Source organism: Strigops habroptila, chromosome 7, assembly GCF_004027225.2.
Source record: "Strigops habroptila isolate Jane chromosome 7, bStrHab1.2.pri, whole genome shotgun sequence".
Classification (NCBI taxonomy): domain Eukaryota; kingdom Metazoa; phylum Chordata; class Aves; order Psittaciformes; family Psittacidae; genus Strigops; species Strigops habroptila.
Window position 1 is genome coordinate 30,582,259 of NC_044283.2, and position 18,858 is coordinate 30,601,116.

The 18,858-nt window shown below is 39.8% G+C and overlaps 1 protein-coding gene across 1 annotated transcript in view; it reads left to right on the plus strand.

Annotated features, from left to right (window-relative positions):
* The first annotated feature begins 3,740 nt into the window (after positions 1-3,740).
* The window catches only part of TUSC3 (tumor suppressor candidate 3), a 145,897-nt gene continuing 130,779 nt past the window's right edge, over positions 3,741-18,858 (plus strand). The window contains exon 1 of the mRNA XM_030492196.1: positions 3,741-3,935. Within this exon, the coding sequence (XP_030348056.1) occupies positions 3,816-3,935 (120 nt within the window). The 5' untranslated portion in view covers positions 3,741-3,815. The remainder of the gene's footprint in view (positions 3,936-18,858) is intronic.

Below are 18,858 nucleotides of genomic sequence, written 5' to 3' on the forward strand. Positions count from 1 at the left end.
GAGAGCTGATTTTCCTCGCCCATGAATACAAATTAAATAGCATGCGAAGAATATTCTTATTATAAGGAAAAGCAGTATGTATGCAAGATGAGAATAACTAATTCTTAAAGTGTTACTAAAAAGATTTTAAACAGCTCACATTTTATTTCTTCTAGGGAACTGTTAGGCTACTGTTTTCCTCTAATGCAATAAGCTTCACTCACTTTTTAGAAGTTTTTTAAGTGTTTCTGAATTGTAATGTCTGATTTGAGCCAATCTTATCTGCTGGTTTGTCATGTCCATGTTCCTCATTTCACTCTCCCTAGACAAGCTTCACTTCACTCCTTGTTTCCAGAGCCACACATTGGGCAGCTACTTGCTTCCCTACCTGTTTCCATTTGCTATTGCTTCAGGCATCATCACTCCATTGCCTGCTTCTATATTCATCCCGTCCTTGCTATCTGAGCTTCATGCTGCTTTTCTTGCTCTGATGACTAGTCTAGCCAACTCCCACAGCTCTGCTCATTGGTCATTTTATCACCTTTTAGGAGGGCTCATGTAATATTGAGTCTTCTAGCTCACAGGAGGCTTTTAAACACTCTTGTTTAACACATCATGCAGGAAAGTTGAAGTTCACAAGTACGTAGGTCACTTTTTTTCTTGCTTAAACCTTAAGAAGACTTTTACTCACATTGTACTGCCCTTGTTGTCCCGAGGTCTTACATTTGCATTTTCTAAGGCCAGGACACTCATCCCAGGTACATTTACACAGTTATTTGGGCCAGATACATGCACACTATTACAAATACAATCTCATTTTATAATTTTATGACAGAACTAACTCAACAGAGCTAACTCTGAAGAACAGTAACACAACAAATGTAAACCAATTACATTTCATGTAATCCTTTCCATTAATCTCCCCTCCACTAGAACTGCATTTCTTTTCCAGCCTTATAATCCTTCCTCTGTCATTCCTTGAGGAAAGAGATGTTTTCCTTTCACATTAGCCCTTTCTTACTGGGTTCATATTCATGTATGTCGTCATAGAGCAGCTATGTCTGTATACAATATCTATGAGCCTAGTTTTATCAGAATAGACTGCAGATAGCCTCAGAGTTAAAATAGGTAGGAAAATACTTTACAGTTGCAGGTTCACTGGATCAAATGTTAATAGCACATCCTAGTTATTGCAACAGCTGTGCAAAGTCTTTTACTCAGTGAGCTAGAAAAACAGTCAGGCTATGAAAGTTCTGATTTATATAAAACTCTGGTTAGAAATCTGAGCAGAAAAGAATTAAAGCTGTCCGTGTTGCTGTTTCCTGCTTGGGGTCAGGACTTCATGTGCTCAAAAATGGAGATTTTCGATGAAAATTAAATGTAAGGGTTTTGACAGTTGGAGTTGCATTGTGTCAAAGAAATGTCATAGTCTTTTCAGGGAATGAAGAGCTCCCAGTGGTTTTCACGTTCTCTGTAGTTTTAATGCTCTTTTCATACAGTGAAAACGTGAGAGGTCCATGGTTTATTAGGCTCAGGAGGAGACCAACAGGTTCCCAGACAAGGTTCCAATAAAATCACCTTCTGGATTTAGCAAGAATGGTTGAGATTTTCTAATGAGATGTCATTTTTTTTAGCACACTAAGTAAGATATGTCTCTCTTGTTCCAGTGCAGTTTTGATTGAAATCTTAGCTCCTAAATGAAGGAAAAAAAGGTCTTTTTTAAAACACATGGTTCTGATTGACAGATATATCCTGTCTCTATAGAGCGGAGGTCTGTACTAGAAACCTCTATAATCCACTATAACAATGGCTACTTCTATTATTTTCTAATCACTTCCTATCCTTCTCCTTATTTTTTGGGGAAGTGGGGAGGCAGATACCATAGGTGGCCTGCAATATTATGTTCACACTATCTTCACTAGGTCACTTAGCTTATTATATTTTTAATTACAGAAATTACTTAGAAGTATCTAGCATAGTATAGGGGTACTGCTAGTGGGAATACTGAGACACTTTTTGCCAGTCATGTTGAAGCATTTGTGCTAAAAGAAATAATGTAAGAGAGACTATATTGGAAGTGTAGGTTTCTCGAGCACATGTTTTGTCCTGCTTCCTAGTAAGTTGTTCCTGCTGTTCCTTTTTAGCTACATTCTAGAAAGTGAGTGTTAGAATATTTGTAAGCCAGTGTTTTAGAACAGACAGGGCTTTTCAATCTATTAAAAGGCAAATTCAATTAAAAGCCACACTCTAATCTGAAAAAACACTCCAGCTATATGAGGTTACCGGAAACTCTAAAATTAAGGGTAGCACAAGGGTTTCCATAACTGAAATAGGATTTCTCTCTTTAGTTCACAAAAAGGACAGAAAAGATGAGGTATAGTGAGTTCTCTATGCCTTTCTTAGCCTGCTGATACTGAGGAGGATAGGTCTACACGTTCCAGAAGACAGTGGACCTCCAAAATGCTGGAACACATATGGAAAAACTAAAGCTTCTCACCTCTAATCTTCCTACATTCACTTCTCTCATCCATGTCAGCCTCTTCATGTGTACTGTCTATTCCTCCATGTCTTTCTGTTGTCAGTCTTTCTTTTGAACTCATTCCTTCCTCATTTCCAAATAGGAAGCAGCTATTGACTGAACAGCTGAAAATCTGAAATGTAGCTGAAATCTGGAGTGTCATGATCTGTGACTTCTCTTTCTTTAAAAAAAAAGAAGTTGGTGTATGGACATCACCTATTTTGAAGACTTACTGCAGCCCTGGTGCCTGACCTCAGAGTCTATACTAAAGGGCTGTTGGGCCATCCTTCCTAAATACTTGAGAAGCAGGGTTCAGGTTGCATACCATTTTATGATTATTTTTGTCTAGTGACAGTCAGAATCTGATGGATGTGCATAACAGACAGCCTGAACTCTCTTGAACCTGTTAAGCGTCTGGTAGATTATTAGAGTATGATCTACAATTCCTATGGGTATAAGTAACTTCTGAAAGGCGCACTGCAAACATAATTAGAAGGAACACAATGGCCTGATTCCTGTTTTGATGTTCAGTGCCAAGGAGTCAGCCGTATCAAATTAGCGTATAATCAAAATACCATCTAAAAATTTTGTGCAAAATAAACAGATACTTTTGAATACTTTCAGTGCCTCAGCTTTATTATGGTGTTTTGATTATAAAATTCGGAACATTTTTGAGTGATACGATAAAATCTCAGAAAGTGATACGATAAAATCAAAGAAAGAATGGTTTCATCTTCTGAGTCTTCACCACAGATGTGTGTAAGTAACTAATGCAGCACACGGTGAGTACTTGGATTTTCTTTTTTTTTTTTTTAACAGTCTGGATTCACAAGTGCACTTCGTGCTTCAGGTAGCTGTGCCAGTGAATTTGGAGCAGCAGGTGTGAAGCCAGTCACCCCAATCCCAGGTGGATGAAAACATCCATCCCCTTCTTGGGGAACATCACTGTTTCCGGAGTCACAGCCTTGGCATGATATACTGCAAATGCCAAAGCTGACAGCAAGTCTCCATCATACATCACCTGAGTGTGGGGTTGAGCCTGTGGCCTCCCGCCAGGCGCCCCGCACCAAGGCCACCTCACGGCCGCCGGACGCGGCCCGCCACCTCCGTGCTGTCGCGGCCGCCGCCGACATGGCTTCGAATCGCCTCAGGAGACACGCGGCCAAGCGAGCCGGAGGAGAACTACATTTCCCAAGAGCCTCCGCGCCCCCGGGTCGACGCGATTGGCCAGAGCCCGAGCCCATCAGCGGGAAGGAGGTGGGCAGCGGTGCCGCAGGTGCACGGCGACGGAGGGCAGCGGTCGGGCAGCGGGGGGAACATGGCGCTGACTACGAGGGCACTGCGGCGGTTGCTGCTGCCGGCCGGGAGCTACCTCCTCCTCTTGCTGCTGCTGCTCCTTCTCTGCGGCCAGCTCGGGGGAGGACAGAAAAAGAAGGAGGTAGAAACGTTCGCTTCTTTCACCATCGCGCCCGGCTGAGGGGCTGGGGCTGCCCCGCTGCGCTGCCTTCCCCCTCTCAGCTGCCGCGGCCGCCCGCGGCGCCCCGCTTCCGCCCGGCGCCCTGAGCCCGGCGTGCCCCGCGATCCTCACGCCGCGCGGCCGGCCGCCCTCGTCTTGCCCCGCCGTCTCGGCTTTTCTCTTTTCCCTCTCCAGCGCGGAGGGGGCGCGGCTGGGGCGGAGGGCGCGGGCAGCCGCTGGCCCTGCCCCGCGGAAGGTGGCCGGCAGCGTCTCCAGGGCAGCGGGAGCCAGCGCCGCGGCGGGTGGGCGCAGCGCCGGGTTCGCGGTCCCCAGGTTGATGTCCCAGCCCAGGCGGGTGCCGTCCGTGGTGGTGGTGGGCCTTTAACTCCCCGATTTTGAGCAAATAAAGGCGAGGAGCGCCGTTCTGCGCTCGGCTGGCCTCCGCGGTGGGCCTCGAGTGCCTCTGCAGCCAGCTGAGGGTGAGAAACACTAGTATGCGGCGAGGCGGCAGAAGAGTGATGGTAAACCCCGTGTTTGTGGTGAAAAGTAAAGTACATGTTTTGAGATAATAAACAAGACTGAAGCTATGGCAGCAGGTGTGTGTATGTATGGGTGTGGGTGCTGGTACTCTCTTAAAGGTGACTTCTGGGTAGGAGAGATCTGGAGGAAGGGGCAATTGTAATTCAGTTTCAGTAGCAAAAGTCTATCTTCAGCATTTAAAAAGGGAGTGTGCAAAAATACATAGTGTAAATATTTGTCTTTGTCCAGTTTCAGTGCTACTAGAGCTTACTACACTTCACTCCCTAGCTTGTCCTCGATTTCAGGCCAGGTTCTCATATACCAAGTGCTAGGCCAATCAGTATGGTCTCTTTACAGTTGCTCTGTAACTTCACTTAGGGGAAGGGATAACTGTACCGAAATATGGAATTTTTTATGTTATTGTTACTTTGCATCTTGTGTTAGTGTTGCCAGAGGACTTGTGCTTTGTGGTGGTGGGGGAGAGGGAAAGAACAATTTTGCTAACAGATCCTCTCTTTGAACTGCCTGCTCAAATAGGAGAATGATTAAAAATTTGCTTGGTTTTCCTTTAAAGAATTATGTAGGTTACTAAGGCTTATTGGCCAAAGAAGTAAAATGAGGGGGAACAGAGAGGGAGGTGCTGATGTCTTTTCTCGGGTGTCTAGTAACAGGACTTGAGGGAATGGCTTAGAGCTGCCTCAGTAGAAGTTCAGATTGGATATTAGAAAAATGTTTTTCACTGGGGGGCTGGTCAAAAACTGTAGCAATCTCCCCAGGGAAGTGGTCATGGCCCCAAGCTTATAGGTGTTGAAGAATTTTTTTGAAATGGTCATAGGTATATGGCTTAACTTTTAGGTTGCCCTATGTAGACTCAATGATCCTTATGAGTCCCTTCCAACTCAGGATATTCTATGATTTTAAAAGACCAAATTTAGTATGCAAAATCCTTGTTTAAATATGTAAGTAGTGATGTGACTCTGTAGTCTTACCAGGTTAAGTAGTAACCAAGGTTGAGATAAATCCCTTGGGTATCAGTGTGAAAAAAACCACCTTCACTCCATACGTTCTCTTTTTCCCCTCTTTCTGGAAAGAGTATGTAGTAATGTGTTGCTCTTCTGCTGCTATAATTAACTTATTTTCAAAACTTTATTAATATGTATATATATATTTTAAGTAGAATGTCTTTAATGTTTGACACTCCTGATTCTCTTGTACGGTGATGGCATTGCAACTTTTGTTGACACTTTCATACGGAGTGCCAGCTGTGCTACCAAGATAGCTGAAATCACCTTTATTTCTTTTTAAACAGAATCCTTTCCTACCAAGTAAATAATGGCAAATTAAAATGGACATCTGCAATAGCTTCCTATAAAGTTTCCCAGTGTTGCTGCAGAGGTGGTACGTAAGAGGACTGAAGTGGATAGTTTTGCCTAGCCATTTGGTACTACAGTTCAAGCTGGTATTTCTCCTCTATAAAGCTTGGTATTAAGTTTTTTCCTTTTTAACTGATGTAATTGATTGGCTAACACTCTCAGTCTTCTGCATCTTTTTACCTTCATTTTTAATTCCTGTTTAATATTTTTCTGTTAATGCAATGGACTGAATACTGCTCATACAGGCAAAACACCAGCTTTATGTAGACATACGGTATCTACAATGGCATCTTTATGTAAACTAGTGAACATTTTAAGTGCTTGCTTCACTTTAAATGCAAGCTTAAAGGAGAGTGTAATTTAGGGATTCTTGGCATTTTATACATTGTGTGCATACTATGAATATTACTTCATATGTGTCCGTGTTATATATGTTACAGCTAAAGTCTAGCTCCTTTTCTTGCCCTGCTAACCATATGTTGAAAGATTTAGTAGTTTGCCCAGTATATAAGGGGGAAAAATGTCTGTATGTGGAAGATGAGACTTGAACTTTCTTACAGTAAGCAGTTTGGAAATAACATTTTAAAACTGTTCTGAGTAAAATTATATGAATTAAAAGAGCGCAGGGTCTTGTGCTATGGGAGGTTCCTGTTAACACTACTGTCCAGAAGTACAGTAGTAAAAGGCAAAGATGGTGGAGGTTGCATGTGTAAAATGAACCTAAGTTCTTCTATACAAAGATTGGTAAGATTGCCATAGCTTTCATGGAAATTGGAAAAATGATTGAACATATAGTGAATTGTTTCAAAGTGAACACCCAAGAGTTAATGTAATAGGGTTAAAATGTGTATCTTGTGAGATAAAAAGAATTCACATCTCTGTTTCCTCTTTCCCACTTGATTTGTGTGTATCTTTGTTGGAGTGGTTTTCTGGAAAGAGAAGTTAAGGACTAGAGAAAGGAAACTTCATTCCCAATCAGCTATTTGAAAACATTGAGTACTTGAAAAGTACTTGAAAATGAGAAGAACTTGTGATGTTAGAACTGGAGCTTAAGCAAGGAAACTATCCTTGGTGACAACAATAATTTCAATTTTTATTTTGTTTTATTTCTTTTGAAGCATTGACTACCTAGAAAAGTATACATAAAGTCTGAATGACTAGAGGTGGCTGGATCAGTTGTATGAGCCTCAAAGATGGAAATAATGACTTTGCAGAAAGGAGAGGACTGGGTTAAGGTATTAGATGTTTCAAAGGACTTATTGTTAGAGAAAGATGAATGGGGAAATGAGAGAACATTAGTGTAACTTTTTGTGTTGATTGTTAAACACTATGTTATAGCTGTGTTTAGATTGGAAAATGTAAGTTTTTAAATTACTAAAATACATTGTCCTATACAGTAAAATATTTTTAATGATAACTAAAGAAGCTTTCTTCTCTGGCAAATTACTGAAAAGTGCTGAGGTCCACCTTAGATTTGATTAAATTTGTAAAAATGTAAATAACTATTAAAGAGTGGATTTTCATTAGTTGATGATTAGTCATCGGTGTCGTGGAAGCTATTTCTAGAATGGCCATCGGAATACGAAAGCATACAAACATTCCTATTGCTTCTCTTTAATCCTGCTGTTCACTTTTCTGTATTGTGGTCACCCGTGACAGCTTTCACCACTGAGGAAATAGATAGAAAACATTGAATTGTCTTAAAATGACCACAGATAAAATGTAATAATTTTGAAATTAGATGAAGAGCAACACCATATCTTTTTCCCATGCCTCACGTGTAAGACCTAACTGGATTTGAAGACTGCTTTTATGAGTTTAATTCTGGTGTTGAGCAGTGCTTTTATTTAAAGTGAAGTAAAAAAAAAATAACCCTGGTTATGGAAATAGCAACAAGTAACTCAATAAGGAATATTCTGTTGGAAACTATATTCATAGTGGAAGAAAATAATAATTGCCTGTTTCCACAGTGTTTGAGATAATAGATTTGTATTAACATACATGCATTTTCTGTAGGGCATGTTCCCAGGCATGTTTTGATGGTTTTAATATATCTTGTACAAATTGTAAGTAGGTAAAACTAGGAAAATTTGAAAGGAATCAGAGTGAGAATATTACACTTTGAAATATACCACTTGGCTTTGTATTATAAATTGCTTTGCATGGGCAATTTATGTAGATAAGATTTTTTTTTGTGTGTGTAGAAGGAAGACATTGGTTTTGCACTGTTAAAAGCATTTCTCATAGAGGATTAAGTTTATTTTTGAGCTTTCAGGTGGATGATTCAGAAGCTTGGTTAAATCACTCATAGGCAATTGGAGTAGCTGTTTTTCTGTAGGTAAGTTTGTCATTACTGTGAAATCTAACATAGGAAAGCTATCTGTGTAGACCAACATATCAGCTTCATCAAGTTGAAATATCCTGTTGAGCATAAATCTACTCAAGAAGATGCTGATGATATATAATAACATTGCAGTAATTTACTCTTCTGCAATATAAGTTTTGTCCATTTTGGTCAACCACCCGATTGTTAGAGGCCGGTTTCGGCTGGCATTGTGTTTGAATATGACCCAATTTTCCACAATTATAGCATCTCTTATCTCTAGTTTTTCTCCCTTTCTTCTGCGCAAAAGGTTGAACGGCAGCAGCGAATGCCTCAGCCATATACGCCGCTTTTTGTTTATGCCCCATACGCTCCACTGCCTCAAGCAGCTGGGCAGCAGGCGTTCCCCTTGGTAACGTACTCAGAATTTGTTTCGTCTGATCATTGGCCCCATCAAAAGCCACAATATCTAATAATTTTCCCTTCATTTCATCACTCAAATCGGGATGTTTTCTTAATGCGTCAAACAGTCTATCAATAAATTGCTGGTAAGATTCTGTTGGACCCTGCTTAACAGACAAGAAACCCGGAGCAGTTTTATCATCAGGCAGGGCATACCAAGCTTTCAACACTTGCTCCTGGGACAAGGCTAAAACCGCCGTTGGCACATTAGCTTGCGTCTGCGGATCGTCATATTGAGCTTTTCCTAACAAAACATCGGCTGTTACTCCAAACAACGGATCTCCCGGCTGGCGAGGCTGACTAGCAACCCTTTGGCAGGCTAGATCCCACTTATTAAAAAACCACAGCTGCAAATGCAGAACAAGCAGCGACTGGGCAAGCAACCGAATATCATACGGTGTTAAGATATAAGCTGAAAATATGTGAGCAATTATGGCCTGAGTATAAGATGATTTCAGGCCATAGGTGCTCACAGATTGTCAGGCCTCCTTAACTATTTTTACGTCTAGTGCCTCCCATTCTTTTGTCCCCTGTGCTGTAGTAAACACTGGATAAGCGGAAGGCCCCATATCAGTAAGTTCCCCATCAATTATTGCATCCCGAATGAACACGCGCCAACGATGTGCTGGATTATTACTCCCGGCGGATCCCATGGACCCATCCCCACTAAGCCCCCCTTTCAAAAAAGGGTTAGAAGAGGGTGGAGCCGATGTCCCCGCTGCTTTGCCGCTGGCTTCCAAGGCTGCCAGCCTTTGTAGGATGGACTGATGTTTGTCTCCCGAACCTGCGACCAGATGTTGATGAGCCGAGCAAACCGATTGATCAGATTCAGAGTCAGAATCAGGGAGTGGAGGATACAAGTCTGGCTCAGCCTCCGGAGAGTCCGGACCCAGATCCAGTTCGGACTTCGGGTCCCCTTCCTCTGGGTCCGGCGCACGAGCAGCCACTTCTGTCGTCTGCGATGCATTCTGCAGATGGCGATGGAGTTTTCCCTTGCCTGCTGTTTGTGCTGACTGTTTCGGAATCGTCCCAGGCACAACAGGAGGAGCAAACGCCATAGCTGTGGCATCTGCTCCTGAACCTGACTGTTCCGAAGAGGGCGCAGTGGCCATAAGTACAGAAGCCACGGCCATTTGCTCTGATTTCATCTCTTTCAAAGTCTCTAACATCAACCTCCACAAAGTGGAGTGTTTCTGCGCATCTTTTGTCCCTTTGCTGATCTCATCCCACAGCGCTTGTCCCATACGCTCCCATTCAGAAATTGCAAGTTCTGCCTGCACCGTGGGGATAAAGCCACGATCATGGGACCATTTTAACAGCCTCTGTAAGGCGGCACTGTCATATTGCAACCCTCTCTTAGAGAGAATATGTTGGAGGAGCTTCACCACTGCCTATTCCTCTTTGGATAGGGAGTGCCCCATCTCCTCCCCGGCCGCTCACCTGATCCGGGTGAGATTTCCGAAGTTTTGCAGGTACCTGACTGTCGTCCAGCACCGGGGCAGTGCTAATGTCGACCGGCTCTCCGCCCCCTCTTTTTCGTCGGCTTGTCAGACTCGTCCATACGAATCGCTGACCTGAGGGTCCCTGTTCGGGTGCCACTTGTAGACGCGGGAGTCACGGACAACACAGAGACGATCAATGTGATCAAGCGATTGCCAAAGTTTGTTGCTGATACGTCTGGTTATATAGTTACATTGCTCTGTTAGCTGTGTGTCATACACCTGGATACAATGATTTCATTGGTCCTCCCTAAAAGTCCAACATGCTTACTTGCTAAATATTGCGGTTTACTTGCTAAATATTGCATATCTGTCACCACCCTTAAGACATTCTGCTTTTGTGGTTTCACATCCTGTTTTTCCTCGCAGTGGAAAGTCCAAACATAACAAAGTTACTTCCTTACACATAGTTTTAGCTGCTCTTGCTAAGTCTCTGTGGCTTCTGCTCACACTTCCTTATACATAGCCTTAGCTGCTCTTGCTAAATAACCCTATAGTCGCCAAAAGGCCTAAGCTCTGCTTCAAGCAATAGGTCTGCCCATTGATCTGTGGCCTCTGCTCACCTCCATTACTGGCTTATCCGCAATAAGTGTCTGTAATGACTTAGTTTGTGCTGAGTATTTTTGAAGTATTTCAAGTCTTGTATCTCTATCACTGTTCCTTATATTTTCCTCCCTGTGTTTCTCACCCTTTCCACAACTGGGTGTAGAAATTAACACCAATTGTCAGAAAATGTAGAAGATAGAGTTGGAAGAACAATCTCACTGATCCTTTATCCCAGAGCTCATCCTTGCTTTTATTGTTCCTCACAAATGTCTATCTGATGTGCTCTTAGAAGCCTTTAGTGCTGGTGACTCTACAACTTCCTTAGGTAACCTGTTACTGTGTCATACTGTTAAAAGGATTCTTCCTCTCCTCCCAAGATCTAACCTAAATTTCTGTGTGTATGATCCCTACACTTTTGAGCCCATTATTTTGTTGTCCTCACCATGACCATAAAGAACAGATTATTTTTTGATATATACTCTTCTCTATTTAGACAGGGACTAAAAGTAGCTTTTTGACAGTTTTTCCAGTTCCCCCTTCCCCCCCCGCCCTTATAAATAGAAGCAGCTGTGTATTTTTTTTTTTAAGGCTTTGAGTATTAAATGTGATAATTTTCCTCAGAGTATCTTCAGTTGTGAACATACTTTCTTCTGTTTTATGTGAAATCAACTGGGATAGATTGGCAGTATCCTCTTGTTTCTGTGCCATGTATTCTTGTTTTCCTTTGGGTTTACCTAATAAGCCCATCTTGTTTATTCAAGGTTATTGATGGTTATTACCATGTTCCTTCCCTTGCAGCCAGAATAGTACCTTCTGCTTTACAGTTCCTTTCCTAGTCTAATTTGTGGTGGTATTTCACCATAAATGTAGCAATTCTCACCCCTTCAGAGCTAGAGTGAGCAAAACCTGCTGCCCTTAGTCTCTGTTGCTCCAGAATGAAAAGGGCACAACTTAGTTTCCTGATGCTGTTTTCAATGATCTGTAGCATTCTTTCCTTCTGATCAATGTTCTGCCTTCATATTTAATTGAGAGAAAGAAATTATGAGAAACATGGTAGAGCAAGTAGAGAAAAAGAAGAAGATAGATGTATGATGAATGAGTAGTGTTCAGCATAGATTCAATAGCACACGTATGAGAGACATTCTGGGTCTCTCAGGATGTCTGATATTACTTCAACAAAATAGTGGTGATTAAAACTTAAGTTTCTTCTATTTATCTATTGAAAATAGAAATTATCATTAAACTTGAATATAAAGGCTTTTTATTTTAAAATGTTGGTTTTGGTCTTCAGACTGTGGAGCACTGCATATTTCAGCATGCAGGAAAATGTTTGGCAGTTACACCAAATCTAGAGTCCTCTTTAAAAACTTAATTACAAACTGAGATGTGGGAAAGGTTGAACCTGTGAAGGGAAACTTAGTCCTGACTATAGATTTGGCTGCAAGGCATTTTAGAGATGTATTTTAAGTACAGGGTTTATGTCCGTTTATGTAATTTGCCATGTTATCTATTGTTGCAGTAGAGAGAGAAGAGTGTTCTTTCAGTCAAAGCTGTGAAGCTTTAAAATAACTGTCCTGGGTTTGAAATGAAATAACAGCGATATGGCATGCCTGAAAATGTGAAGTTCTTTGTAAATGGAATTCTAAATATTTTTTTCTACTTTATCCTAAAAAGAACGGGGAAAAAAAGCGTTTGCAAGAATTTTTATTTTTCTGCTCTTTTTACAAGCAGCAAAGCCCCTTATATCTCTTCTATTCCTAGTTAATTAAAGCTTTGGAGAAACTTAAAAAAAATTAACTAGCAGTTCTTATATAGAAAACCTTGATGTGTTCAGTGATTGCATACAATAATTGAAATAAAGGATGCTTACAGCAGCCTGATAGCATTTTGTAATTGGATTACTGAAAGTTTTCTGTCCCAGGTATCTCCATTTGGCATCCTTGCTGTCATAAGACAGATCAGTGGCGTAATTGATCTCTTCCCCTGTTCTGTTCTGTAACCATTTATACAGCATATCCTGTGCGACCGCATGGAAAATACAGATTGTATCTGTTGGAATTCTAAGTGCTCTGGAAAAATCAGTCAGTACAATTAGAATGGGAAAGCATTATTGTTGTGTGGTTTGGTTTTTTTTTTTTTTTTTTAATTGTTTGGTTTGTTTTGTTAAGGTTTTGGGTTTTCAGATTTATTCTTTTAATAAATAAAAAAATAAAAAAGAGTACTTTGAAGGTCACATTTTATTGACTAAAATACTGATCAGAACTAAGAAAGGAATTTTACCTGGTATTTGTTTTAGGCCTCTTGCTCTAATAAATCTGAAAGTAGGCATAATAAAAAAGTATTATTCTTTTCAACTAGTGCTATGAGAGATATTATTAGATATATAAAAAAATATCTTCTTTAATGTTTGGTGTGTATATCAAAATGTAATAACTACTTTTTGTTAAGACTTCCAATAATGAGGGATTGCCATGAAATAAATTGAAAGATATTTTATAGTGATCCTCAAAGCTGCATTTCAAATAGAGAAATTCATATTTTTATATGCTATTATCGCAAGTCCTTCCCATTCTAAGAAAGATAAGCAAATTTATGCTTGCATTGAATGGATTGCTTTTCTTATGACAGAATTAAAAAAACTAAAACAAAAAAACCCCAAAACAATATTTGATGACAAAAAGAATCTCAGAAATTTGAGATGAAAAAGATTTGCACTTTTGCCAGGGCAGGCTTATTTGTGTCAACACTCTTCTTCATGATTGCTCCAGTGGTGGCAGGACTTCTGTCATTTCTCTGGGGAGACTGTTCTCCCACCTAATAGGATTTACGGTTAGGATTTTTTTTTTTCTTCTGATGATTGTATCCAATAATACCATTTTGGAATACCCCAAGTTCTTCATCCTCAGCAGTTGCAGTCATTAACCTGATTGTGCTATTCCATTACTTTTTCTTTTCTTTTGAATCTAAAGCAACTTATTTTTGAATTTCAGACATACTGGTCATTAAGCTTAGCAGAGTCTGGCTGTGTTGCATACAATATTTGTACATCGAGTTCCTAACATAAGTGATAATTACAGTTGTGCAGTCCCTTTGTGGGATGACCTTTTGAACTCACAATTTTTTTCAGGGTTATAGGTTATAGCATCTGCTACTTGAAGGATGAAAACTATTTTCTGCTCTGCTTTTTAGTTTGGCTTTTTAATAATTTCATATTACTGTTGCTGTCTGCATGTTCAGTTACTTTCCTTATCCAGTTGCCTTACATAGGCCAACTATGACAGGATCTAGTTCCTGAATCTTGCTCCTCTCCAGAGCTACTCACCTTGGCAAATGAATCTCACTGCAAAGCCTGGAATGTGTAAGGGTAGGGCACGTTCAGACTCCTAGAGAGCATTGAGAATTATTCATCTTCCTTTACTGCAGTGTCTGAGTATTTTTATACAGGTAGAGTATACAACTTGTTAATTGGGTATGAAGTAGAATTACTACAAGTTGCAGATGCCTGTGGTTAGTGAACTTCATTACCTTCTATCCATGGATCCAGCCAATGAAAAAAAAAAAGGTAAACGTGCTTACCTCATGTCCAGTGTATTATTAATTAACATCCTAGTGATTTCAACGGAAATCCCATCACGCGTTTCACTGAATAGCATGTTTTGGAAAACAAAGGCAACTTGCTGAAGTTAACTTCTTTGATAAAGCTGGGGTTTTTATTATTATTGGGCTGGGAGATAGATAGAAAAAGTACATAAGGGAAAACAAGAACTATTAAAAGCTCTATAGAAATGAAGAGGGCATCAATTGCCAGAGGTTCTAGATTTGTTGTATACAGTGATTTCTGAGATGCTATCTTGCTTTACTTTTCTGAAGTAGTCTTAGAAGTTTTTTTCTTTTTACTACAATAACTAGACTTGCAGAGTTAATGGGATATATAAATAGGTTAATATGACACTAAATGCAGTGCTTTACTGTAAAAGTATGAAGAAGTGAAACTTTTTATTTGCTCTTAAGCTTGTATCTTTCTGACTTCATTTCCAAAAGAAAGCTTTAGATTTTCATCGGCCATTTATGTTGCCATTATACTGTAAAAGGGGTTTCAGGCTATCTATGTGTCTAGTAGTTGGTTATTGCAAGAATCAGTTTGAAGTGGATCAATCTTTATGGTGATGGATGACTGAAGTTGGTAAGATTTCTTCTTATCCGCTACCAGTGATATGCCTTAAATAGAATTGCTGTTAATGACACATAAACTTAATTAGTAACCAGATTCCTCCTACATGTTGCCTCAGCAAGTCCTGGATTCTTCAAACTTATCTCATGCTGAAATGTGACTTGCTCAATGAGTGACCTGATCGTGTGGATGTGTTGAATCTGATCAACTTTTTCTTGTCTATGAGCAGTTCATCTGAATTTGAGGCAAAGTGCCTGTGAAATATGATGCCACGCAAATTGGATGTGAATATGTTAAAAAGCACACATTGAGATGCATGCACTTCTAAAAAGACAAGTTTTGATCACTAAAACAAATATTGTTTTGACCCAGCAGGAATATTTTGGTCATGCTATTTAGATGTGTCCTTTTATTACAGTTAAGCAGTAATTGTTATCACAAAGTTCAGATGGTGATATTTGGTAATTACATTCAGGAAATTGTTCGAATGATATTCTTTTTCTTTAAGGAAATATGACATGACCTTGGCTTAAAAAATAGTAAAAATGTTTACCAGGTTTAGTTATTAAGGTGTAAGAGAAGCCAAGTTCAATGAACAAATGTATTCAGAAATGATGATCCTTAAATCTTTTAGAAATCTGTTAGAGGATAGAAACTGGTAGTGCCAAGAACATCAGTTTGAGGAAGTTTAATCCAAATTCAAGTTAGGACTGTTATGCCTCTTACTTGTCCACAGCACATAGATTCAGATGTTGACAGTGTGACAGTGCTTTGAGTGGTGAGACAGAAATTGTTAGAAATTGACAGGAATCACACATTAATACTGAGGTAACTGTGTAAATATTTTCATCTGTTGTGAGACACTTTCTCTTCTAGGTGTGGATAGAAGCTCTTGTCTATAAGCTTTCTTCAAATCTCTGTTTATTAATAGCAGTGCACTAACTTCTTTAGTGGGCAATTTGTTTAGAAACTAAGATAAAACATTAGTAATACTCACTGGACAGGCTCCAGATGTTATCATTGGATTTCATTTGCTTTATCCTTTTTTGTCTGGGGACATTGCCAATCATTTTCCACCTGAAATGCATGGTAGGCTGTCTTATTTTTCTGTTTGTTTCCTCTGAGCTGGGTACATCAGTCAATGCTGATAGATTTACACACACACATTTGCCCAGGTCTATATGAAATGTCATTTGCTTTGTTGTGGACAGCTGTGAATTTATGTCTTCATGTAATTCTAAACCTTGATCCTGTAAAATGCTTTAACCAGACCTCGAGCAGAATGTAGCTTTCAAAGTAAAATTTTCGTCCAAAATGCTCTTGTGTAACTGTGTGTTGGTTATGGAGGCTGCTAATGCTATACAATTTCTTTAAAAGTAATGGGCACCTAGGTTCTGCTTTTGTAAATACGGAAGGACAGTCTTCATCTGACTTGGGATCTTGTGGTTTAGCCCATCTGTGAACAGAAACTGGGCATTTGTAAGTAATTGTGTGCTATGAACTTGTAGCATGCACAGTATGTTTTAATTTGTCAATGAAATGTGACATCTCAACCTTCTGTACAGTAGCATTGTGGTTAGAGTGTGTCTGGGAAACTGACGTAGTGGGAGTAGTTGGTATTCATTTGATTTCTGGGAAGTGATACCCTTTGTCACATGAAGTCCCCTAAACACTTGTCTGTCTGCTCCTCTGGGTGCTTAGGTCCCTTTAAGGTGGTTTTGCATTGTTTTGATTCAAAAAGCAGACTCCTGCTCTGAAGTGTATTGGTTGCTTTTGCCCTGTGTTTACACTCTGAAATGGTCTCTGAGTGTGCGAACTGGATTCTGTTACTGAAATTAAGCTTAAGTGTGCACTCCAGAAGTGCAGGTAGTGCACTGCAATTAGTAATCCATCCTTGGAACCAGTTTAGAATTAGTTTGAAGCAAAATCCTGCAGGGTGGGGGTAATTACGGTTTCAGCACCAGCTATTTTGCTCTGCATACCCATTTGCATTGCACTACTCGCTGATACTGGTCTAGTCAAACTTCCCTCTTGCACAGCCACAGAGCTTCAGTGAAGGTTGCAGGATTCACTGCGCCACGGAGGAGTGACAAGATCATTTTCTAGCTGAATGATGATCATTCAAAAGAGGGAAAGTCCTGGGTTCCCACAGTACTTATACATTTAATCCAATAACTGTTTAGTGTAAAACATTGTAATAATCTGTTCAAGTAGGTTTTCTTGTCCACCATCTGGACGCAAGTGCTGCCTGCCAAACCTCTAAATTGGGGAACACATGGAGGGCAGTGAAAGAAATCAAGGTTACTTTTAAGTAGTGAGGGTTCTTCAGGATAACCTCTGTGCACTCATTTTCTCCATTTAAAGTGCTATCACCTCCTCAGTTGTAATTACCTTTGTCAGTGGAGGTAGCTGAAGGAAGTGTAGAGTGTAAGTGTAGAGTGCAGTATGCCCAGTGCTCAAAGTACTAGCCCTTGAATATTTAGAAGTAATGAAGACCTTACTGGGAACATAAAGCTGTTCAAATCAGCATTTTTCTTCTGCTGTTCCAGGCTGTTTGTATTTTACAAGACTGTTCAGGAGGGGAGATTACACAAAATCTGGGTTTTAAGCACCTGGTGGGAGGCAGGAGAAGCTTGTTAAAATCTGGAATTGCTGGTCCTTGTCTCAATTCTTGTTTTTCCTGTTTGCCGTAGATCCAGATTCTTCAGCTAACTGCTTCTCTATGTCTTAGTTAAACTAAGTACTGTGTTACAACTACAGATACAAAGCAAAAGAGAGTATAGCACAAGATTGTAGTGGTGTTTGATTTCAATCTATGGGTGGTCAAATATCACCATATTTGACTTAGTTTTAATGGAATGCTAGATGTGGGAGAGGCACTAAAGCTGGTAAGTTTATTTTAGTGCAAAATATGTTATATTGTAGAGTACATATTGGTAAGTGGGCTACACCATAAAACAGTGAAGCCTGAAGTCATCCCACTCTAGGCTTTTACTTGAGACGTTGTTGGAGGTTTAGCAACCCGTAGTGCCATCAGTAGCAGTACCAGTGGGGGTAGTTCCACCTATGTAAGAACTGAATGATATTTCTACCCCCAGCCTTTTCATAAATTTGGGTCAAATATGCTGCTGCGTTAGGTATGTTCGTTTTACAAGAGCCCCAAGTGAGCTACGTTGGAGAGATTGTAAATCTAAGTGTATATTGCATATTCAGATGACATAATTTCATAGAAAGTACAACTTTCATCTTTAATAGCATTTTTCTTATCCCACCATGTTCAAGTGATGTAATTACGATTATGTTAGTGTATTAGTATATCGGCATGTATCTTAAATGATTTAAAAATCTAGCTGAAGCTCTTCAGTTATAGCAACATCATTTTTTTGAGCAATGAAGGCACTGTGCTTTCATGCAGAACTTAAGCTTGCCTGGCTGTGAGGGAGAAAATTACAAGTTCATTAGCTGATACAGCAGCTTTGTTTTCCAGAGTAATTTGGAGTTTGTACTTCTCCCAAGAAGTAAAAATGGAACTTTTACTGAATTTAATGAACTGTTTTGATAGTAAAAATGTTCTGGAAGAAACATATTTTCACTGAAGTCTTTTCAGTGAATCTTGAGTCCACAAAGAGTTAAAAGAATATGCTCTAAAATTAGCTTAGAGAGGCACTTTAAGCTGTTTTTTGTCATTAGGTCTGTAGTCACTTTTTCTAAGAATGGAAAAATGCATAGACCTTTAGGAATTTGATTTCATGTTAATTTGGAAGTTGATTTCAGAAAGTAAGAATTTAGACATCATGATATGTCCATGTTTATGAGAATGCAGTGCTATTTTGGTAAACACTGACAGTAAATTTTTTTTTTTCTAATGTAGACATTCATTCCACTTCCAGTTTCCTTAGCGTGAGTTACTGAGCTATCCACTATAAAGTACCTGATTTTTTAATATTCAACGCAGAAATTAATGCTGAGTATGGGTGTTTACATGGCGGTTTCTTAACATACTTACACCATT